At 42.0% G+C, this 24,983-nt stretch overlaps 1 protein-coding gene across 16 annotated transcripts in view; it reads right to left on the bottom strand.

The window, feature by feature from the left end:
• FUBP1 (far upstream element binding protein 1) overlaps window positions 1–23,140 on the bottom strand; it is a 33,586-nt gene extending 10,446 nt beyond the window's left edge. For 4 of the 16 annotated variants that reach the window (XM_085601978.1, XM_085601977.1, XM_085601982.1 and 1 more), the window contains exons 1-18: window positions 22,997–23,140; window positions 21,677–21,788; window positions 21,465–21,503; window positions 19,268–19,307; window positions 19,086–19,135; window positions 18,906–18,977; window positions 15,413–15,470; window positions 14,766–14,928; window positions 14,579–14,677; window positions 14,390–14,491; window positions 13,721–13,823; window positions 9,690–9,790; window positions 8,995–9,133; window positions 7,610–7,779; window positions 7,181–7,332; window positions 7,014–7,093; window positions 4,372–4,500; window positions 3,861–3,935 (exon numbers count right to left, since the gene is read on the bottom strand). In XM_085601978.1, coding sequence (XP_085458104.1) covers window positions 3,861–3,935; window positions 4,372–4,500; window positions 7,014–7,093; window positions 7,181–7,332; window positions 7,610–7,779; window positions 8,995–9,133; window positions 9,690–9,790; window positions 13,721–13,823; window positions 14,390–14,491; window positions 14,579–14,677; window positions 14,766–14,928; window positions 15,413–15,470; window positions 18,906–18,977; window positions 19,086–19,135; window positions 19,268–19,307; window positions 21,465–21,503; window positions 21,677–21,788; window positions 22,997–23,098 — 1,786 coding nt within the window. In that variant the 5' untranslated portion in view covers window positions 23,099–23,140. The remainder of the gene's footprint in view (window positions 1–3,860; window positions 3,936–4,371; window positions 4,501–7,013; window positions 7,094–7,180; window positions 7,333–7,609; window positions 7,780–8,994; window positions 9,134–9,689; window positions 9,791–13,720; window positions 13,824–14,389; window positions 14,492–14,578; window positions 14,678–14,765; window positions 14,929–15,412; window positions 15,471–18,905; window positions 18,978–19,085; window positions 19,136–19,267; window positions 19,308–21,464; window positions 21,504–21,676; window positions 21,789–22,996) is intronic. The other 12 variants (XM_085601980.1, XM_085601979.1, XM_085601985.1 and 9 more) reach the window with 3 other exon arrangements.
• Window positions 23,141–24,983: the final 1,843 nt, after the last annotated feature.

Here is a 24,983-nt window from a genome sequence, read left to right as displayed (position 1 = left end):
AGAGTGTCGTCCCTTTTTGGTATGAGAAAATATAGGGAGTAAACTCCCATATTTTGTTGGTGGGTAGGAACTAGTTCTATCGCACTCTTTTGTAAGAGGGAGATTTCCTCCTGCTTTAGTGCTAAATGTTGTGACATTGGGGTTTGTTTGGGTGGAATGTTGGGTGGGTGGGGGTGGGGGGGTGGGGGGTAGATGTTAGCTCGAGGCAGTAGCCTGACCAAATTATTTGCATTACCCATTTGTCTGAGGTGATGGTAGTCCATCCAGACAGGAAGGAAATTGTGGAGTCTGCCCTTGACCGGAGTGGGATGGTCTGTGATGGATTGGAGAGGAGTCATTAGGTAGGGGTGGAGGCAGAGCTGGGGGGTGTTTGTCTTGCCTCTGCCTTTATTATTGTTGCCCCTGTAGCCGCCTCTTTGGTAACCCCTTGTAAAGGTGGATTGGGTAGGGGCTTTAAAAGGAAGTAGAAGCGGTGTCAGAGGAGTAGCCCCTGGAGGTGCTTCGAAAGGAAGAGCAGTGAAAGGAGCGGCTGGGATGGTGCAATTTCCCATGGACTTTCATTTTTTTCTAGGGCCTCATCAACTTTTGGGCTGAACAGATGGTCCTGGTCAAAGGGGTGGTTCAGGATGGAAGCTTGCACCTCTGGTTTGAAACCTGAAATTCGAGGAGACATTAGGGATGTCTGGAATGTTAGTCGTCCCATGGGTCTGGGGAGCCTGTAGGAGTGGGGTCCCCTGTGGGTTGGTCATGGGGCTCGTCCCCTGTGGCATCAGACATCATCCGGAGAGGGTGTGGGGGAATGATGAGGCGGGGAGGGGGTGAAGGTATTCTCAAAGGGGAGGTAGCAAAGTCTTTCCGCTATGGAGGTGGAGCTGGGGCAGGCTTGTCCAGCGGTCTTTTTGATGCTCAGCATCAAACGTCAAGTCTTAGGGTCCTTGACCAGTGTTTCTTGTAATGGATCAGGCCTAAATAGTTGTGATTGGCCGATCCGTCGGCGCTGAAAGCGTCGGGCCGTAGGTTTTTTTAAAGTCTTGGAGACTGCATCAGTTCATTGTTTTGAACTGTGCTGCTTCAGAATGGCTGGTTGTTTACTCGGCTCAAGATGTCTTCGAGGTGTGGGTGTCGATGGCTGTGTGATTTTTGCTCGGCTCCGGTACGGAGGAGCTGGTGCTTGTTTTCGGCACGAGTGCTTCAGTGTGGAGATCGGTGCCGAGGAGGCCATTTTCTTTTTCAGCGTCGGTGCGGAGTAGTGTTTCTCGGCACAGACGGTAGGCTGCGTGCCGATAGAAAAACTGGAAACTGTTCGGAACCGGAGCGCGAAGCTACATCCGAGCCCAGGTGGCAAAAAAAATAAATAAAAATCGAGGATGGAGCCGAAGCCCATGCGCAATACGATCCAAGGGAGGAGTCACATACCTCGCGACATCCAAAGACGAAAAAACTGCAAACATCCAGGCCCAACACCAGATGACGATCTATACACAGTGTAATGTGAAGCTCATATACCTCGAACACTATTTTTCTTTGTTCCTGTAAAATCTAGAATCTGCATACTAGTCTGCTAAAAGGCATGACCTTGCACTCCTTATGAACCCTTTTTATCCGCTATACCAGGGGGTCTTTTTAACAATTGCCAGCTCTTGGCCATGGATATCAGCGAACTATTCGGAACCAGCCTTGCTGCCTTCTGCATTGTGCAAGTGTCGGTACTGCTAGCCTATCGTAGACGTGGCAGTCAGCCTAATCAAATCCATGTCTCATGTGTAACCAGGTGATTGAAAGCACGAAGTCTGCAACACAACCATCACCATGCAGCAAAGGCGCTAAAACCTCCCTATTACTCACTGTAATCTACTTGCTCTCATGTATACTCAAGTTAAATCAATGAATAAGATTAGTAGAGATCCACCAAGTTCATTTTTGCTCTACCGCGTCAAGGAAACTGCTTAAGCAATAAAGTAACACCTACTTTACATGAATCAATATACAATTTCTTCAAAATCAAATCTAAACAATTGTTCATTAAACCACCATTTGTACTAAAAGGAAAAAAAACATGAATGGGAATATCGGCCCGCCCAACGCTCTCCATCATTCTATTAGGTACCCACCTACAAAGTGGAATTTGCTGAGCACTAGTTACTTCGTTGCTTGGACTAATGCACATTATCCTAACCCTCCGGATTCCGGACACTTACAATAGATCTTGATGAATTGGTCTTGTCAAAATGTTTTGAGCCTACTCAGATCTAAAACAAATTAACATTTTGCAACTGACAACTGGGCTCAACCATACCAATGGGCATAAACTTGATGCAAAATTTGCTAACGCTTTATCAGCAAGATACACCTAGTCAGGGGTAGTAAGCGCTTTATCAATTCAATTGCAATCTTGTCAATCCCATAGCACCCAACATTGGCGACCAACTAACCACCAAAATCTTGTCAGATCGTGCAGGGAAATTTGCCCTATCCGTTTGCAAACTACTATTCACCTCAAACATTTGTCTTAGTGTAACAGTTCTTTCATAGGCCTTATTCCACTTCTAATCAAGGAAATCAGGATGGCTGATGCACGGAGAGCAGCTGACCCTTAATGCTTTCCTTTCTTTTCAAAAGACTGGAGTACGAAACAAACCCACAAAGCCTTTGGGAACCGTTAAAACTAATCAGCTGGCATGACTCAGTCCCACCACTTGTTCAATGCTTACCCCAGTCCCATACCCTCCTTTAATCTCCCATCTAGCCTCAAGTTCTAGGACGTCCCACCTTCCCAATAAGCTGAAAAAACTGGGCGAGTAACGAACATGGGAGCTATTACGGACTTTAAGCCCAAGTAGTCAAGTAAATCTACATGATCAGATGCCTTCACAAGATTCTCATACATTTAAGCTCCCATCTCCTTAGTATTCCCTCATCTTGAAGGAGCAAAAGGACTGCTTCACTATGTGGAATTCGGAATTAAGCCTGGGTAAATTTTCAATTATGCCTGCAAGATTCAATGAAATATGCCATTTTTGCCTGTGTGAGATAGGCTTGCGTAGGCAGTCTTGAGACCTATTGACTCAAGCCAGCAGTCTGAAACACCACATATTCAAAAAACTTAAGGGACAATCGAGAGATAGTTCACCCTGCAAATGCAATCTCACAATTTTCACTGAACACACCCTCCAAGACACCTGGTGGGAAGACAGCACTTATCTAGGTTGGCTCCTTGAATCCGGTATCAAGAGGCATGTCGCATCATGTTAGGTATAGGCCTTCGACTTCACAACCTCTCCATAAAGGAGAATCAACATCAAATCTCCCTCCAACTATATACCTTGAAACTGCGTGTAGTAAACTAATTTGCAGCGATTTCCGTCAGGGTTATAAAGCTTTACTAGGAGAATGAAGACTGCCAAAAGGAGCTACTCAGAGGGAAGAAATGACAATTTCGTGGCTTGTTCTACGGTATCACTACCACGTACGACACCTCCCCACACATTTGGCAGGGTATACTTTTACAAAGCAATTGAAAATAGCATATGCAGCGAAATATTTTAACATACGTAAATACATTGGTCAATATACAAGTCAAATGAGTGCATTTGTTTACAATAGCACAATGTTGTGCCGCCTGTTAACTCAAGAGAAGCAAATACCGGCTTAATTACAAGCCAAATTTCTCAAATAAGAGATAATGCTATAAGATAATAGGTCTGAAGGAGGATGCAGCCACACTGATTTAGTGAAGAATCATATTAAAATAGTGGTGGTGCAGTGCCGGTGAAAAGCTCATTGTAAGACCCAAATAGAAGGGATAGGCAAATAGAAGTGCTGAAAAGAATCACTTAAAACTGCTTAATTGTTCAACATACCCATTTTTTTATAGTATTCTTCCCACGCTTTTGTGTAATCAACCGGACCAGGTTGGTGCATATTTTGTTGATCTCCTGAACAAAAATACATCAGATGAGGAAATTAATCATTTTTTGGAATTCGGCAAGCACCACCCACATGTGATCATACTGCTTACTAGATTATCACATTATATCACGACAAACATGCACATTCTTGGAGCAATTTAACTTCTCTACAAGACAATGTTTTTGGTTAAGGCGTTTCCCCCATCTGTTGGAATCACCCACCAACAGAAAACAAGCCTCTTTCTAGAGTCAATGGAACCTTTAGTCTGAAGCAACTTTCACTTCGTTAAAACTATTAACAGTTTGGCGCCATAAATGGAAGTGTGTCCATATTAAATGGTAAAAGTATCAACACACCCAATGTTCTGCACACATGGCATCAAAGGGTTAAAGGTATGACATAGCCCACTACTCAGCCAGTGAAGGGAACGAGGCTTTCCTTTTAGTAAAAGGATTTTGCTACCTTGTCCATTAGTTTGGGCTGTACTTGGTCCACCAGATGAAGCTGCAGGTGGCTGCTGCGCTTGCTGCTGATAATACTGAGCATAATAAGCTGCCCATGCTGCCGAATTAGGGTCGGTTGCTGGTTTACCTAAGAAATTAAACATCACACTCTTATAGTGTAAGGTATTGTTCAGAACATTTTCCTAAAAAGCAAAGGTTTGCAAAATTCTGTACATGTGTCTATTAAACACTGACAATATGTATAGTGATACGTTTATAACATTAAACAAAGTAATGCTAACAATGGCAAATGTATCCAACCAGGATGAAGTGGGGAAAACAAATCCAACTCCCCAACCCACTCCCTCCACCACAATACTTCTCCAACCCTATCAAGCTATTGACTACCGTACATTCATGAATCCAAATAAAGCATTTTAGAAATGCTCCACTTGCTTGGTTGACGTGTGGCACTTCACAGAAAAGGTTACTCAATTGTAAAGACAATAAGACTCAGTCGGAGTACTACTTCCCACACACACACCTTTTAACAAGGATGTGTTAGAGAACAAACTAGGCTCTTAAAATAATACACCTTCTGCTGACCTGACAAGTTCTGATTAGAACACTACATGCCCCATTTAAAAAAAAAAAAAGTTTAATTCTTGAGCTAAGAGCAGAGACCGCCCATGGTTTACATACCCGTTTAACAGGTCAATCCTACAGACACAAATTTGATCCAAGTACATATTTAGTCAAATTGTGCAGCCCTGGTAGCTGCTGCAAAGTTATTGGGGCATGAATATTAAGAAAAACTCAAGGCATAACCACTTTCGAAAGTCGTTTAGATTTACTTAAGGAATACATGAATACTGAAACATGGTTCCTACTGTCTGTAGGAAATTAAAAATGCATGAATATATATATATATATTCAGAAGCCATTTGACCGACAGAAGCAAACAGCCCTTCCACTAAGAGCAGGGCAATCAAAGCAACTGTTGGGAAATGCATCGAAGCCAGATTTGCATTCACAACAAATATGTACTCCGAAAACGCCTAAGTGACTACACAGTCAGTGGGTCTGGTGGCTGCCTTTTTATGGAACCGACGTAATGCAGCCAGTCTCATAAGAGCTGAATATTGACCCTTTGTGGATTAAAGATTTTCTATGGCCTCAGAACAGTGATAGTTCAGTGCTCTAGCCCCCGCAGCCCCCCACCCCCCCTAGATTCTGCTTAACAGCAGTATTTCTCCACAAGGTCACGAAATCTAGATTAGACAATTAGAGTGGGTACTCTCGGTTTAAGACCAGTTAAAGAATGTACCTTGAATGAGTGAACCATTCATCACATCGAATGGCCAAGTATAAGGGCAGCACCAACAAAAGTTACTTTAAAATGGTATCAAGAACTTCCGTTAGGAGAAAGGCAATAATAACACAAGTACGGACCTTAACAGGACAACCCAAATGCTACCCTAAAATTCAAGGCTGCCAAGAGGTTTCCATAGTTTACCATTAATATGGACCCAGTGCTTACTATTTTAGAATACAAAATGTATTATAAAAAAACCAGTGCTGTGTTTGGTCACAATATCTGCAGACAAGCAAATAGCCAAATTTGACATACAACTGAATCACCCATGGCTTGCTCTGCAGGTTCTTGGGAATTTTCTTTTCCCCCACTATTGTCTTCTTGGACTCGTTACAGATGACTTGAAATGACATCGTGCAGCAGCACTGAGACTTCGCAAGTTTTCATCAAGGGAGTTTGGGGACATCAAAGAGGTCTTCACATTTACTCCAACAACGAAAAAGATAGTAATTTTCTCCATCCAACAGATGGGGGAAGCCTTTTTAAAAAAAATTACACGCTTTATTGTATTGACATTTGTGGAGGATACACAAGTCTACCAGCCACGAAGGAGAACAATGGCAAAATGAAGCATCTTCATAATGACATCGAGTAGTTATACAACATGGTTGAGCATTTCATAATCCCTCTATAGTGTGCCTAAAGCAGCCACAGTCAGCTTAATTTGGTGTTACCAAGTGATAAACCTTGGAATACATGTTTCATACATGCTGATGACAGTCACTAGATGCAATCTGTACGCATAACTCCTTCCTCAATGGCGGATGTGCTACAAGTTTAGGAATCTTAAATATTTGAAGCTGGTCGCCTGCTTGGCATATCACTTTAAATATCAGTTTGTTTTAAACTTATTTGCATGAATTTAATGATCCAATGACCGCACATCACTCGTCATGTTCCATGCGATTAACTGAAATACACTTTTCTATCCTCCTGCTAAGTATATAGCGCCACTTTTCTAAAACGAGAAGCAGTTTCAAGTATTACTGTTGCTTCTTTAGGCTTACGGAGCATTTAGGTGCCTGACTTATTTTAAGCTCTAAACCAACACCATGCTAATCTCAGATTTTAAATTAGTGCCACATGGTAGTCATTGGGTTTATGGACGATTCGCTTAGTGAGCCCAATGACCTAAGATTTAAAAAGCCACATAATGTGACAGGAGTTTTGGGGCGTACATTCCACAGGCACATTTTACAAGACTGCAAAATAAAGCAACTAGTTGCATCACTTTGATATAGATGCCCCTGGTGGTAAAGGTTACTTAAACGAGCTTAAGGAAGTACCTGGATCCGGCTGATTCTGGGGTTGCCAGTGTGGATACGCATTTCCCCACCCCTGGGGCGCATATGGGGCCGGAGGACCGCTGAAAAATATGGTTGAGATAAGTGAATTGAATAAGTCTGTTCAGTCAAAGCACGACCACAACACCGAAGTTAAAAGAAATACTTACTGTGGGGAAGGGCCAGGAGGACCAGGATTGTAAGGCGATTGGTTGTAGGGTCCCATTGGGTTACCAGGGCCAGGGGGGCCAGGAGGTCCATGTGGGCCCGGAACACCATGGGGGCCATGTGGAACAGGCGGACCTAAAGGATTTACTGGACCCTAAGAGGGGGGTGAAAGGAAGGAGGCAAACCATACAAGGTAAGTAAGAGAAAATCTAAAAACATTTAAGTTAAACTAGTTTTTGGTAGCAGTGCATAACGTTAGAGCTGTATGACACGCTAGTAGTAATATACCCATCAAGGTAATTGGAATACATCAAGTCTAAATACACCAACAGAACAATTGCTTATCTTCTCTTGGAAAAACGCCCCAAAATGATAGAAAACGAACAGTATCTGATTAAGTGATTGTATTAGTCTGTTACGCTCTAGCTTACCGTACTGACACCAATCTTCTCCTCGATCATTTGTCTGGCATAGTCTATCTGCTGTGGAGACCCTCGAATGGTAAACAGCTTCATGTTGGGATCTGCATTCGGTGGAGGATTTCTTTGCAATTCAATTCTGGCACCAGATTGCTGACTAATGCTTTTTATCGTTTCACCACCTAAAAGATTAAACATCTTGAAATAAATCTCCTTTGCCAACTACATTTCCAACATAAAATTGTTTTGTTCAAGGACCCTTAAAAGTAGTTTGGAAAAAATTCTGCACATCACATTTTACACCCCAACTGAACTAGCCTTCACCCTCAGGTCTTTTCTTTCTGTGATTCATGTCAGAAAGCAACAGGCTCAGCAGTGCCTGGGCTTTGGTCATCTACTCCAGAGCCCACAGGCACTCTAGAATCAGGACAAACCTGCAGTGGCAAACCCCCCCCCCCCCCCCCCACGCTTGTCATAAATATCCACTCAAAAGAGCATGGTTGGGTGGTGGCTGCAGAGTAAGACGCGGCTATGCCAGTTTAATGAATTAGTGGCTGTGATGCTCCGATCTGAAGGCACTCCTGCTTCCAGAAGCAAAAAGAGCAACTGAATTTCTTGGTTAGACAGACATATGTAAGGGTATTCTGCAACAACAAGACTGGGGGGGATGGGAGAGGGCCATAGTTTTGTTACGGCGCCTGCCCAAAATCAGTTAAAATTGCTTTACATAGGCATGACGCTGAAGTATCAAGCCTAATTCAGAGAGCACGTAGAGTACAGCATGAAGACTAAAAAACAAAGCGTAAAAAACAAAATTCCTATTCTTTTACCCATGGTACTACAATTCTTGGTATATCAGTTGCACAAGAGTACACAACTAAGATACACTACTAAGGTGGTCCATTAACATTACAATTAAAAACTCTGTAGGTAATATCTGAATCTCTATTTCATAGTAGAATGGTAAATCAGTAATTTTTTTTATTATGCACAATTAAAGCCTTTGCATACACTTGAAATTAAAAACATTACTTATTCATAATTCAATAGGTGAACAAATTAAAATACTCATCTTACATGGTTTTAATAATCACATGGGCATTGCGCTCTTTAACGGGTCTAAGGTGCATGTACACCAGGGAGAGCTAGGCTGGAAGTAACTATCCAGTTATGCTACCATCCTTCCATATCCTTTCAAAGTGCATGTTTGTGCTTACAACCAACGTTTTTCTATAGTGCCTGTGCGACTGCAAGGTGATCCGCAAGTGTAAAAGGCAATCAAGTAGAATGCAATAGAATTAAATGTCTTACACTTAGGTGGAGCAGGAGAACACTCTTTACAAGAAACATGTTAGCTTTCATTGATATATAATCTTAAATAAATTAAGCTACATTACCTTTCCCAATTATCAGTCCAGTTTTTATAGTAGGAACAATAAAATTAAACTCTTGTAGTCCACCAGGAGGTCCCATGTTCCAGTTACCTTGACCTCGACCTCTTCCTCGACCACCAGGTCCAGATCCAGCGTTACCTTGCTATAAGGAAGAAAAAAAAAATGTTACAATTTGTAACCTTATGCTTCACCATATCTGGCAGGATTGTTGGTTAAATAAACACTGAACAAGAGTCTAACCAGGTGAACCTTGCTTTACCAGTGTCAATAGGCGAAATAAATGAGCATCCGTCCAAGGAGAAAGCATTTCAATGTTAATTAGCCCTCATTCAAGCTCTAGAATAGGTGCTAAAGCGGCGAGAATGGGCTTGATGATATGCCCTTGAGAATTCCCCTAGAAGTCCATGTTCTGGTGTCAACATGGGCTTCTAGGGGAATTCAAGGGCATATCATCAAGCCCATTATTTTAATTTTAACGCCGTTTCTTGATAATCTGCCCATAAACACTGATTTTCCTAACATCTATGGGGTATTTTTCAGAGTACAAAGGCCAAACCAACTGGAGCAGCAAAATCTTGGGAACAAACTTCAAATTGCAACATATAGCACCACTGGGTGTTTAACAAATCACTTAACTATTTTAAGATACAGTGACTGAATCCTAGTTGTGTTATGTAGCAGTCCAACAGGGACCATACCTGAACACTTCGAAGGAGGTCGCCGATGATCTCTGCAGCATGTTGGCATCGATCTTGGGGTCCTGTTATTTGTGCTATTCTTTCTGGAGTTGTTCCATCATCTGAACAGAGATGCATTGTTATGAAGTGGAAGCACAAGCACAGAGTGAAACGTGCAACACTACATAAAAACATTAGGGGCAGCGGGCTCTGCAAGAACATACATTGTATGTGCACCTATCCATCAGAGTAACGCGAGTACAACAAATTAAGGCTGTGCCAAAACTGCTATGATTTGGTCCTTCTGCTGAAGATATTCTACAAAATTAGGGGCATATTATCAAGCATGGTGTTAAAATTATCGCCGCTTCAGCGGCAGAAATCTGCTGCTAAAGCGGCGATAATGGACTTAATATGCTGCAGAGAATTCCCATAGAAGCCCAGGTGGACACCAGAACATGGGCTTCTATGGGAATTCTCAAGGGCATATTATCAAGCCCATTATCGCCGCTTTAGCGACAGCCTTCTGCCGCTATAGCGGCGATAATTTTAACGCCACGCTTGATAATGCCCCATAGTGCTCTCAACGGGGCAGAAACATTTTCCCGGCATAAGTACTCCCAAAAGATAATGTAGAACTGGGCAGCAATCCAAGAACATTTACAAAGCTCTCCGTGATTTGCAAGTAAATGTCCGGGTGCGTTAATTTTACCCTTGGGCAGAGATCTTAAATCTGTGGGGCTCGCGATGCCATCTCGGGGGGGGGGGGGGGCGCACTCCTCCAATCTTTCCTTAGGACCCCATGCTTTTGTTTTGCTAACACTCTCCTGGGGGGGGGGGGGGGGGGGGGGGGGGGGGGTGGTTAATTAATGGAGCTGAAATGCTTCAGCTGCAGTGGGAGGCAGGATATAGCTCTTCCCAGAAAGGAGACAAAGTTTCCAGGGATGTTTAAAGGCATGGGCAAGGTGGGCTCTGGCCCAGGGCCCCAGCCTTTTAAGGCGGGGGGTGGGGGGGTGCTGAAGGAGCCAGCTCTGTTCTACAGAGCCTGGCCCGCGTGGGCGTGACATTATTTTTAAACCACAATGTTGTAAATAGCGTTTTTCTATCATTCATTTTTAATGTGCAAGAAGAGTCTATTAGACATTTTGCAGCCAAAAGTTGTGTGTCATGTAACATCCATAAAAAGTTCTTTTAGATCAATACAGGACCTCGCATATGAGAAATGGGAGGGTGTAACAGATTATTTGCAGTAATATTAGTGAAGTGCTGTTGTGTTACATACTGAAAACACACATCACTATCCCTGAATATCATATGTACACACATTTAGTATTTGACCAAAGAAGGCATGAAAGCTGACTGAATCATAAAATCAAAGCTGATCCGAACAGGTGCCCCCAAAACACATTTGGTCCAGGGCCCTCAAAATCCTTAAATCCCTGAAAGTTTTTTAAAATTACACAAGCAGGCGCGCAAAATGCCAGCTAGCCATGTGGTGTTTAAACACCATGCAAATTGCTTGTCTTGACACTAAATATGGTTATAAATAAAAGTAGTATGTACTCATTTGTAATGTGACTTCTGTTCCCTTTTATTATCATTCATGGATCATTCAGGCAGCTCTAGAAAACAATTAAAAGTTCTATTTATATTTGCTGTTCAAAGTATGCACAGACAAGTGCTGAAAATACAGCTTTAGGTGACTGCTTATTTTTATACCATCTGTGACATCAAAATAATGAGCTGGCTACCCTAATCATAAGACTGGAGATTTGCTGAGGGATCAGCACACTTTATTTCCTCCACCCTGATCCCTGGTTACTGCCATAATAGCAATAGTTTAACACATTTGAAACCCTACGCTGCAGTCAATAACATGCTGAGTTATTTCAAGTGTCTGGGATTGCACCTTGTATTCAGACAACTCGCTCCTCATTCTCGCCCTTCACTTTCACCCTGCACTCACACTGATCGATACTCACACCATTCACCCACTTACCCTCTCCTCACAGTGATCACCATGCCCTCACACCATTGACCCATTTACCCTCCACTCACAGTGATCACTTTGCACTCACAATGTCTTGCACTGTTCACCCTGTACCTCACCCTGCAGTCACACGAGCCCACGACTCAATCTGCACTCTTGACACTTCACTCAACTGTCCCCCTCACTGTTCAATCTGCAATCTCACTCAAATAAGCCCACCACTAACCATACATTCATTCGTCCCACTCTGCACCAACATGCGCACCTAAATTCATATGGTCACCTCACACCCCTGTACACAAGCATGGGCATGTCCTGCCCCATAAAGATGTGTCCTAAATTACAAAAGGAGACATCTAAATGCACTGCAATCCAGCCTTCCAGGGGCTCCTTGATAGACAGTTCTGTTTTTGCCTTGATGGCCTGGAATAATTCCTTAACAGATTCTTGGAAATACAGTTTTGTTTAATCTCTTTTTAATGGGATTGATGTGAGGGAGTCTATTACTATTTGCAGAGAAATGGGTTTGTTTCATGCAACAACCATAAAAACGTTAACCATAAAAAAGTTAGCTCCAAGCGAGTCCTCACATATGAGAAATTGGAGGATATCAGATATTATTCACTGTAAAATTAGTGGGCTGCTGCTTTGTTACAACAGCGAAAACACATCACTATCTCAGAATATTAGATGTAAACGCTTTTAGAATTTAGACTACAGTGCCTGTGCACCGTTAGTAGCCTGGCTAAATAGGGTATGGCAGAGTTGAAAGTAAATCATTTAAACTCAAAGCTGTACTGAACAGGGGCCCCCAAAATAGTTTTGGCCCAGGGCACCCAAAATTACCAACATGTCCATGCCATCACAAAGTCTGTCAGACAAAATTACCCTGAAGTAAGATAGACATTATTAATTTATTAATAGTTCTATTTTTTTTTTTTTAAACATAAGCCCGACATGTCCTAAACTCCCACTGCTTCAGGCAACTTAGGAATTCTCAATTAGGTGTTCGTTCAACGCCCTCTGTGGACTTTCAACTGTCTTCGGATCCATAACTGGTTGGTGGGCAATTATCCCATTATAATGCTGCCTTAAATGTTGGTTAATGATTTCTAGAGAAGAATTGTTTCTCGGGTATGAGCTAGGGAGTGCTCGAAAAATCTAACACTGTCTCCCTAACAGTCCCTGTCTTGGCTGAAAATGTCTGCAGAATATTCAGCTTTGGGAGAAACTGCTATCGAAACTCTTGCCTTTCAGCTCGTCCTATTTATGTGAGATTGGGTTTTCAGCACTTGCGGTGTTAAATAGTAAGTACCGTTCAAGACTGGATGTGGAGCGCAATCTGAGGAAGGCAGTAGCAAAAATCTATCCAGCCTGATCATCTCTGAAAAACAGGCACACTGTCACATTTAGGTTGAGGGTGTCAATATCAACCTATGTCATGTGTAAAACAAAAGCATCCTAGTAAAAACAATCTACGCACATTTTATCTTGAAGTGGTGTTTTGAGCTGCGTAATAAGCCTGTCATTTCACCAAACCCACTCACAAACCTGCAGTTTACTAAACACTTATTGTATTGAACATTTGCTGGATATGCCCTGAATATGCGCGTGGTGGTCGATTCCAGAAATTTCAGGTGGTGGGGGGCCCCCCCCAACATCTAAAAAATGCTGCTGGTGGGGGTGGGGCCCTCAACATACAAAAGTTTGAGGACCTCTGCCCTAGAGGCTAGAGACATTTTACCCCCTATGGGTGTGACGTAGTATTTGATGACTGCTGCTACCAATACCTACAGGTGTGTTTATAGGCAAGAAAGAGGGTGAAACTACAGTGCACCGTTAGATTACAAAAATATTGATAGTAATAGCCTTCCACCAGTCACTAAGTAAAAATCAGACCTGAATATTTTTCGGATATCCAATCCAAGCAGACACTGGACAGCATGTACTTAGAGCACAAGTAATGTTAGTGTTGATAGGCTACCACCGATACTCATTCTGCTTTTTAATTACCCGAGAACACGTCTACAGCAAATAAAGGTACAAAACAGTCGACCTTTACCTGGTTTAAACTGTATCCGCACACCAGCGTCATTCTGTATTTTTTTTATCATTTCGCCACTTCTTCCAATCACAATGCCGACAGCAAAACGTGGTATTGGGACCTAAAGCAAAAAGAATGACAGAGAAATCCACTTTTACATTACATCACAAACACGGCTAATTTCAGTGCTTCCGAGTCCTACACTAGCAGCTAAATACGTAAGTCAAAATCTCGGAGGTCTGCACAATAGGAAACTTGTCGGTTTAACTTATGCTTGGGAGTTTGAAGGTAGTTGCACGATTCCAAATGAACTGGAGTTAAGTCAATTCAGTGAAGTCTTGGCTGGGAAAACCCATGCAACTCTCCACGTACCACCAGCATATAGTGGGGCGAGATGACACTTCATTAGCGTCTAAGACGAAACAGGCTGCTTAAACATAGCAGGCGTTAAGTTAACTGCTTTAAGTTCCCCCAAAAAATAAAAAGTCTTCGAGTCTCACCATCTCTGGTGGAGTATGAACTAACACTGTCGCCTTAGAAGGGAGGAAGCTCAATGACAAGAGTGACTGTTAATATCACAAAGAGGAGATACTTGCTTAGAAAGGAATATTACTGTTTTGGGCAAACCTGCAACAAACATGCAACCATGAAAAACAAACGGGCTAGCAGATTTGGTAGTCAACTCACATCAATTCCTTCATTTCCGCCAATTCTTGAGCCATATTCGCTGCGTGGTTCCCGAAACCCTTGTTGGTCTCTTATTAACTCCATCACCATATCTTTAGCTTGCTATAATAAATCATGTTTAAGGTTAGATTTAATAAAGCTTTACAATCGTACAGAAAATTAGCTCTAAAAACTTAGCAAGCTAATTACTTGAACTTTATATGGGTCTCCCGTGATCCGTAGAGGTTTGTCTGCACCGGTGTTCTGTGGTCCTTCCTGAATCATCACCATCTTGACACCTGCTCTCTCCTTTTTAAGGACATAAGAATATGTACCATAAGTAGCTAAACTACTAGTCGACTCGAATTTTAATAGGGAATATTAAACGTTAATATACCTGAAGTTGTTTGATCGTCTCCCCGCCTTTGCCGATAACAAGACCAGCTTTACTAGACGGAATTAACATTTCATGGACAGCATTTCCAGGGCCATCACCATGATGAAACCCAGGTGTGGGTCTTCCCTTCTCAACTATCTGATCAAGAAGCCTTTTTGCAGCCCTGTAAAGTGACGTGGTCAGATTTACTGAATTGTGAACATTCAAATTACTGAATTATTTTCATGACAAAGCAATAATCAAAGTGCTAAATTGCCCTTTCAGGCCATCCCGGTTAACAGCTCTGCAAAATCTGGCAGTGAAATATTTAAATAATGTAGGCGTTCAAATTTGATAATAAAGGCAATCAGTAATGCAAAAAAAAAAAAACACAGCTATTAGTTTCAAATGCATGAAGTGTGGTTTGTTAAATGTTACACGTAAAAAGACAACACGGATGCTCGCATACAGATTGCTCATGTCCATCAACTATGAAGATACTAAAAAGGTATTTAGTTATACACCAGTCCAGTATAGCCATTTCAAGTATTCAACATATATAAAACTTACTTTAATTAGATCGAGTTTGCACACAAAGCAAGGCACAGATATGCCACCCATCACAGAAAAAAACTATATACAGACTGATTTAAAACGCCTTTACTTACTGAACGGAATCTGAAGATCCAGTCAACATGCATGACCTTTCAGGAAGGCCGCCACTATCTAAATGAAAAACAAGCAACAAAAAACACTATTACCTAGATTCAGAGTAAATTTGCATGTGCAGAGGGAGGGTGAAAATGGGGGACACAAAGCATGCCAACAACCTCAAATCAAATACATTTAACTAGGTATGGAAGGATGTTACCTAGCCTGTAAGCATCTGATCTTGGCATGTACAGTAGAATCACAAGCGTTTCACAAGTCCACCATCTGGTGTTGGACTCAGATAATTACAAGATGTTTTTGTTCCAAGAAGTTAGTCATGAGGCTGTGCTGCGACTCCACAGGTAACACTGCACATGGTCAATGTTATCTTCAGATTGTTTTGCAGTAGGTAGGTGAGAATGTATGGATGCTATGCATCAGCAATGTGATGTCCATGCAGTAGTATGCCGCAAGTACATAAAGCTTATCAACTGCAACGGTCTTTAAACCAGCAACAGTGGATGCAGACCTTCCAGCATCAACAGGACCCAAGTAAGTGGATAAACCATACTGATAACTAAATCCTTCTCTTCTATCCGCCCACTTTTTTTCCCCAATACAAACAGACTGACAGTTCACCACTCAAATTTCTTACTTCAATATACTACTTCACCACTAATCCTTTGTAGGTTACGCAGTAGTGCCACTCGTTGAAAAAGCTTCAACACCCCGTATGGGGTAGTAACCGCTATATAAATGCAATTACAATACTTTAGAACTGCTTGACCAACATTGGCTTGTTGGCATGCAAAGACAGCCACGCAATGTTTTGTGCACGTGTGAAGTGGACCACGTTGCTGCTTTGCCAATATCAGCAATAGGAAGGTTCTAAGTGAAGTGATAGTTCCATGCTGGTGCAGGAGGAAGCCCGGAGAGGAAAGATTCCCAAGTCCTTCCATAAAAGCTTTAATAACATGGAATGTGAATTTTACAAATAAGGCTCCAATAGCTGCAAGCGTGTAGAAGTGCACGCCAACTCTGTGGTCTGCAAATGCAAGAAGTAACGGTCTGTTCTTTTGCATCAAAAGGGTTGATATTTTGTTTGACAGAACAAATCTTATCTAGTAAGCCGCACAACATTGCCTTGTGGTAGGTTTATGAGATACTTAAAGATGTCCATACGTTCTTGTGGTAAGTTTAAGTACCCAAATTCTAAGACTACAAGAGCTAAATTGCAAGATTCATTTCCTTGGGATGTCTGTTCCTTGGCTATGTGTGTGAACTTAAGTGAGCCATGTTTCCAGACCACTAATGGAAAAAGTGGGAGGAAGAAAAGCGTATGCAAATAATCCTGACCAGTTCACCCATAGAGCATTGCCCATGGATTGTTAAGAGCGGATACTGGCTTGCGATGTTTGGGCATTTGGTTTAGTTGCAAACAGATCCATTTGTGGGGACCCCCCAGCGAGTATGGTAGGAACATGGGGTGTCATTTGTGGACTAGTTACTGTGTCTTAGAAAATCAGTAATTTGATTGCTTGTCCCTGGGACATGTTCTTCTAGTAGATGAATGTTGTGATGTATTGCTAATCTCCATATTTTCTGTGCTAACAGACAATTGGAGTGTCTCCCCCGAAGGCTTTCACTGCTATGTGAACATCTTGCAGCTCTAGGTAATTGATATGGAGATTCCTGCGTTTGTAATCCCATACCCTGAATTGTGAGGTTTTGGAATAGTGCACCTCAACCAATTAGGGAAGCATCTGCTGTGAGAATCATTTGTGGACTGGGCCTTGAAACAACTAGCCCTTGGATACATTGTGTATTCCACCTAGTGAAGTTGACCCAGTAACTGTCCATTGATTAGAGACATTCTTGAAGAGGTCCCATGTGGAGTCAGGCATGTGAACTATTGAAATAAAAGATGCCATGTCGCCTAAATGTTTTGGCCGAAATTTGGCAGTGTAGAAATTATGTTACTAGGCTATGAACCCTGTCTGCATGGCTCTTATGTGTCACTAGTAGCTAGTTGTAGATGTGACCTCTGTAGGTTGATGGTGAATGCTAGTAGTTAATTAAATTAGAGGTTGTCGAGTATTTTGCTTGCAAAAGCGGAGGCGGTTTACTTTCCTTAACCAGTCCTCTAAATATGTAACTGCATGTTTTGTCTGCGTAGAAGTGCTACCACTACTGCTAGCATTTTGTGAACACCCATGGTGCTGTGGAAATCCGAAAGGAAAGAACCTAGAGTTGATAATGGTTTCCATGGAATTGAAACCTCAGATATTTTAAGTGAAAAATGAACAGGTATATGGAAGTAGGCGCCCTAAAGTCTAAAGCAGCTTTGACATCGCCATTCTGTAGCAAAGGAATAACCCCCTGAAGCAGGACCATATGAAAGTGTTCAGATCTGATGTAATGATTGTGGTCTTGACATTGAGAATGGGTCTGAATGACCTATCTTTTTTGGGGGAATAAGAAGTATGGCGAGTACTCTAATCAGGTTCCCTGAAAATGTTTTTGAACTGGTTCTATGGCTTTTTAGTAGTAGAGCAGTTATTTCTTGTAGAAGATTCTGATGTTGAATTGACAGTTTGCTAGATGGGATATCTGGAGTTGTAATGAGCCCAAGACAGTAAACATGCTGGATAATATCCAACACAATGATCTGTCGTGATTGATTTCTAAATAGGGAGAAAGTTCTCAAGACGACCTGACAGGTGTTAAGTGGTCAGGGGGAATGATATGGAAGTCATTGTTGGGAATTGCTGAGACACGGTTCCCTCAACCCCTTCCTTTAAAACTGTTTCCACTGGTGATCCGAAAGATGGGACTTATCAAAAAGGTAGGTTTAAAATAGCTTGTGGTACCTCAGGCTTAAATCCTGAAACAGCAATGCATGCCTACGCAATACAATACTAGTTTTTATATCTCTAGCAGAGGTGTCAGCTGCATCTAATGCACATTCAACGGAATTGTTGGCAATGACATTTCTCGATCTGTAAGCCTCTGGACACACCATACATCACTTTGGTATAGTATATACAGAAGCAGCTTCCTACAGATAAAGTGACACTGTCAGAAGCGAACAGAGACAATACAGTTAGGTGGAGATATACTAGAGAACCAGAGAGAGGTTGAAGGAGTCTCGAACCGAGCGCAAAAGATCACATATTAACCCATAGGCGTGAGAAAAACAAAACACAGGCTGGTGTTGATGACCATGAGCAATATTAAGCAGAGTCACAGCCTCATGTTTTGAAGAAAACTCCTTGGAACAAAACAAATTGTAATTAGCCGAGCCAAACACAAGATGGTGGACGTGCATCTACAGCACACATGCCTCAAACAGGTTCATATGGCGTCTTGATTTTTACCAGTACATAGAAGCAATTTTCTAAAGTTACTGTTTAAACATGTTTAACTTCAATTGTTTTCAGAAATAACAGGGCTGCACAATCTGACAACTTTTTACATAGGCAACAATTTAATAGAAGATAGCAATCTCACCTGGCGCAATCTGAATTTTGCAACCCGACTCTTGCTGTATCCTTGATATTTGTTCACCTCCTCTGCCAATAACTAAATAAGAAAATGAAACTGGTAAGACCAGCTGTACCATGAAAGCAGGCTGTTACACACAAAAACACAGGACTAGCCGTATTTTTGGTAGTACCGATTGACACTTACTGAATCCAACCATCCCATCTGGAACTTTGTACTCTTCAGTCACAACAGTCCTGAGTGTAAAGAAAGCATGGGGTTAACTATCACAGCACAATTTTAAATTGGTTATGACAATCATTTTTGGTTATTGTGTAGCCTAAATGTCACGCAATCTTAATCCACTTGAAATAATGTACAATATTTACCTCTGTTGGTGTGCTGACTGCATCTGCCCACCACCAAAAGCTAGGAAGAAAAAGAACAAAAAAGTAAACAATGGAATGAAATCTAACCCGTGGCGATTGTGGATGAAAGAGGGTTATCCCCGCCTACCTCCACCCCACTGTTTTCTGCTGTTCCTCTGGCTTTAAATCTTCCATTCAAGTATCTATTCAATAGGGTGCCATTGTCATTCCATTTTCAGGTGGCCCAACATCAGTGAGAAATACAGGAAGTGGGTAAATAAGCCCCCTAATATACCTTTGGACAACGGTAGGATCCTTGGTGGTCTGTACTCCCAGTGTGATGTGGAATTTAAATTGTTTGCCGAGCCAGATTGGTCTAAAAGAGCAGGTTCCTAAACAAGATCTAGATGTGACCCTTGAAAAAAAATCCATTAATCTAGAAGCAAGTTGTTGCAAAGTCATCCTGGGCACCCCCAACTTGTGCTGACTGGTACTGGTTGGAACTGAGACCCTGGGCTCTGCCTAACCAGACCCAATGCTATGATGAAGGCACACAAACAGAATACAGTGAAAACGCCTGGGTACACAAAGGTATCCCCTATAAGGTGTCCCTAGTATAGAATAGTGCAGGTAAGTTAGGTGGCCAGCATCCCTTTCTGCACTTGCATGTGTGCACTGCTGGAGCCTAAGGTCAGTTTAAAATGTAAATTGACCCGAAACTCTACTTGTGTTTGGGGGTACTTAAAAATGAATAAACTACAATGTTTGGGCATGGCAGGTACCCTCAGGGTCTCCCCTAGGTGTTCCAGGGGTCAGGAACTTCTAAGGATTCTCCTTATAAAAGAGGTGTTTATATACCCTGGGGTTACCGAAATTGCACATTTCACTCCCACCATTGTAGTTAAGTGCCTCCCAAAATCAACTTTTGTGCTAGGGGCACTGAAATGAGGATCTGTAATATTTTAATATATTCTGACCCCCTGAAGTCTTTCGTAGGCTTTCCAGGGGTGGGGGTCCTGCAGGTATAAGCAGAGTCCTTATGAAACCCGTTTTATAGAAAGCTGTTGAAATCATTTTTCCATGACAGATCCCCAGCCCATAGGTTAATATTGGAAAAATGTTAGTTAAAATCTGAAGAAAAGTGATCAAACTAAAATGAAGGGACTCGGTAGAATGATATAAATCCAACAATATGATACTGTTGAAATTATAAAATGTGCAGACAAGAAGTTATAAAGACTAAGTAAGGAAGCCTCTAGGGGAGGAGAGGTTGCTGGGCATAGGAATGCCAGAGCCACTAGTGTTCCTCAAGGGAAGGGGAAGAAAAGATTAAGAATTTCATTTACAACCCTCCTCTTTGAACTAAAGGCAGATGCTAGGCTCAAGATGCAAGGGGAGAGACTATGGATATTAGCTATCCTAGGGGTGTGTTTAGCCAGCTGTTTAGGAGCATAATGGTTTCTGGATTAGCATTTTGCCACACTTTGGAAGATGGTCATGTCTGGTGTGGTGCCCTGCACCTCATTGTACAGGGGTGCCCTACCGCTTGACCCCAGAGAACACCGAATAAGCATCTGAGAGGGAAAGTGCCTCTCAGATCTGCTTTTAAAACCTAAGAGAATCAGAATGGCCCATGCTGAAGAGCTTGACATGCATTAACCAGGGCAGCAATGAATATTGCGCATTTAGCACCATCTGAAACTATAGCTCTGTGAATCAAACCTGCTTCAAAAGGGCCAAAGAGTGGACTCCCTGCAAGCTACAGGTTACCAGAACTCACATGGACCATCACCACAAAGAATCCCCAGCCTGGAGTATTACCAGTGGATTTGTAAGGGGTATGTCCAAGTCGGTTTATTTGCATATCTGCCACTACCAATAATCCACTTTCCAACACAATTATGTTGGAAACAAATTCTAAACTTTTAACACAATAGGAGTTGATTTTGGTGCACTGAGTACGAACAACCCCCTGATGGGTGGCTCATAGAGGCTCGTTATTTACAGGAAGTACAGGGGGCAAAAGCTAGAGCTCATAGCAACAAAGAGGGTCGGTGTGGTTACTCCTCCACTTCTCATTTCTCTCTTCTGGCTGATCCGAGCAGATCATTTTAAACTGACCTGCCACTCAAAAAGATACTCAAAATTATTGCTCAGACAATTTCAATGTACCCAGCGTTTTGGAATTAAGTTCCAGACAACACAAAAAAATACTTACAATCATTTTGAGGTGCAACTTTCTTAGGCTCGGGTTGATCTGCGAAACGAATAGGGAGATTTCAGTGAGCCAAGTGGACAAAAAAAAAAAAATGAAGGTATCGCTAGGTCTTTAATTATTATATACTTATTTTAGTTTAAGACTCGCAGTTAAAAATACGCATTACAAAATTGTGAACATTAAGCTATTTAAACCCCACCCCCTTTCAGTACCGTGTTCATGTGTACCTCCGTCATCAAGAGGGCGCTTCTGTCCGCCGTAGCCATAGTCGTTTGAATTCACAGTGGGAGTACTTCCGGTATCACCACCAATTTTTGCTGCAATCTAATAGAAAGAGAAAAAGTACAATGTTGAGCTGACTGAACGGGAGACAAGACCATCTGCCAAAGAACGTTGTGCTAACTTATTTCTAATATACACCGAACTTAGCACAGATTTAAAAAACACAATAACAAAGCTGCAGGAAAGCAAGCTATATAGCCCGGGTAGCTCATTGGGGGGGAAGCGAGGGAACTCAAATGAAAAACATTAAAAAGCGCAGAAAAACATTAAAAAGCGTAAAGTAACCATGGGTAGGAGCATAAGCAAACGTACCCTGTACAGATTTTAACTAGATTAGTTGGTAACTGCAGAGCTCGTAAGAAACACCCGATAGATACATAAAAGTGTAGAGGGACACGTTCCGAGAATGCCCCTTCGAATAGCCTATGTAATCCTCGAAGTTTATGCCACCATCTGGGATAAGCCAATCAATCATGTTGCATCCAACAAAAATAAAAACAGTAAGACAAAATAAATGCAACGGGTGGGCGCGTATCACAAAGCCGCGCTAGGTTAAAGAAGCGTACGTTAGCAAAGGGATTTCTCGTGCACATCAACACCACTAGGCCTTCATTTTGATATCGGTTACTGTGGTAGGTTGCACAATTACACCGATCAGTAGTCGAACGTTTGCTGTCAACAGGAAGACACGTACAAACTGAATCAAATCAACGACAGTCGTTTATCAAAGATGTTGCCAACCTGCTGCTACATGTTCGGAGAGCAAGAGAAGGGCCGTTCAACTAAGTCCTTGTTCTAACCCACCCACAGCTAATTTCGAAACGAATATCTACCCCTAAAATCAACCGATCAGTATATTGTAAGTGTCCGTCTACGCCAAACAAATTCCGGATTTGAAAAACAATTACATGAAGGGGTGTGCAAAAGTCAGACGCCGCCCAAAACGACAGCGCAGGATCAAAAAAAAAAAGGGGGGGGGGGGAATCTATGCGTAGTAGGCAAAGGCCCACTATTAGCACACCTCTTCTCCAAACCCACAGAAGGTATGGCGCCGTATTGCGGCTTATTCCTTTATTACGTATACACGTAGAAGGGACCGGCTCACCACACAGCGATACAGGCCTGGTAGCCTCTGCGATCCACACCAGTCGTTTCACCGCACATGCGTATTACCTCTCCCCATCTAAAAGCCCTTTCGCAGGGCCGCGAACACGTTTCCGTGCGTTAACACCCCCGACTAACCAACACACCTGACGGGCTCGCTGCAGCGCGTCCTTGAAGGCGTCATTGACTCCCCCGGGAGGTCCCGCGGAGTTGGCGTTGGGTGGTGGAACGGTTGAATAGTCAGACATAGCAGCTAAGCTCCTTCCTCTCTCACTGCGTTCCGAAGAAAGGAATAAAATGGCGGATGCTAGCCGCCCTACACATTCCGACGAGACGACGTGAACCAATCTCGCGAGGCAGCACAGAAAGGGACGAGATGTGAATTGCCCAATCGCTATCTGTATTAGCATTTGACGTAAAAGAGTAAGTAGAAAAGTAAGTCTTACGTTGAAATAGAAAGAGGACGGTAGGTCAGATCCAGTAAAATAGAAACCTCAATTAGCTACACCCCTCCCCTAGAAAAAAGCTAAAATGGTGGAGCACTTCTGAACGTTCCCGGTTGGAGGGAAATACGCCATAGATTAATCCGAAATCTAAGTACCAGCGCTTCACGGCCAAGCCACAAATACGTTAGTTTTTAGCTACAGATAAAGCAACTGCTGCGGTTTAGAAGACGAACGTAATCTAGTTTATTAATGCTCTAATTTAGTGACACCAAGCTATGCTTGCCAGCTTTCCCAACGACAAATACCGGCCATGTATCCACGTTTTAAGATTTAAGATTATGCAATTTCCCGCTGACCACTTAAATAGAACTTTACGTAAAATTGTAATTTAGTGACACCAAGCTATGCTTGCCAGCTTTCCCAACGACAGATACCGGCCACTTATCCACGTTTAAGATTTAAGATTATGCAACTTCCCTCTGACTCCACTTAAATCGAACTTTTACGTAAAATCGTCTGTATTCATTTTGAACATAGCTTTTCTATAATTGTTTACTTTAACTATCAGTAAGGGGTCACATAGCTACCAAGGTTTCAGATTGCATGTGTGACACTCATCATTTCAGTGTAATTATGAGTGACACTGATGGAACATGGTTTTTTGTAATAAAATCTGTTTGATGAAATCCGCTTGTTGGTGTGAAATAAATACAAATGTTTGAAAAACGATAACTACTAAAGTTAATACAATTAGTGTACAACTTGAGAAATGTGCAAAGGCACGATAATATGCTCTATTTTTTTAGTTAGACAAATAAAAACACAGTGAGGATTAAATGAAATGAGTATAATTTACATGTAATGTGTGTCATTTTGTCTTTCTTACTGCAGGAATTAAAACAACAAGGAAAAATGCGTTATTCTTCGAAAAAGTATAGTATAGGACTTCTTTAGAATTTATTATTTCTTTTGCTAAATAAATGGCGGCCTCATAATATTAGGGGATATGTTCACGTACTCCTGTCCTGTGATTTGTAACACAATGCTGACCTTAGCTGCAGACCTTCATATGTTACAAGTTGTTTTCTAGAGCATAGATATTTGCTTAATTCTATCTGAAAGTATTTCGTTCATTCCTGTTTTAGTGAGAGTAAAATTATGTTTGAAAGAATTACTGTTTCATTAATAAAATACATTCGTAACTAGGTTATTTCCACTTCCTTCAAAAGAAGTTGTATAATGTATTAGACAAAGAGAGTACAGAAATTATGGGTAGGTCATTGTTAGACCGCCACACCATTGTGTATAGCCAATGAAAATGTTTGTGGAAAGAAGAGAGTGCAATAAATTAACCAAGGAAAAGAAGTAGCAATGTATAAAGATTTTCGTGGGAAGGTGCTCTTCGGCTTGTTCTGAAGATTTCTGGGGACTTGTCCTGCGTTCTTGGTATGCTGCATGCCGTGCTGATTCCTGATACTCTGACTGGCAAACCTGTTGAACCACAAACTTTTCTTGAGACTTTGCACATCATCGGCTGATGGTGCTGCCTCCGCTATTCCTAAAGGCCGTGGGGATGGTTTCCTACTAATGTTTGCTGAGCATTAGAATTTTCCGTTTTTAGGTGAAGTATTTTCACTGCTGCTGTGTATTTCTCTTTCTCTCATTCCTCTATTCTTGATGAATCTAA

The sequence above is a fragment of the Triturus cristatus genome, chromosome 4_2 (genome assembly GCF_964204655.1).
Source record: "Triturus cristatus chromosome 4_2, aTriCri1.1, whole genome shotgun sequence".
Classification (NCBI taxonomy): domain Eukaryota; kingdom Metazoa; phylum Chordata; class Amphibia; order Caudata; family Salamandridae; genus Triturus; species Triturus cristatus.
This window is presented reverse-complemented; position numbering and strand designations above follow the sequence as displayed.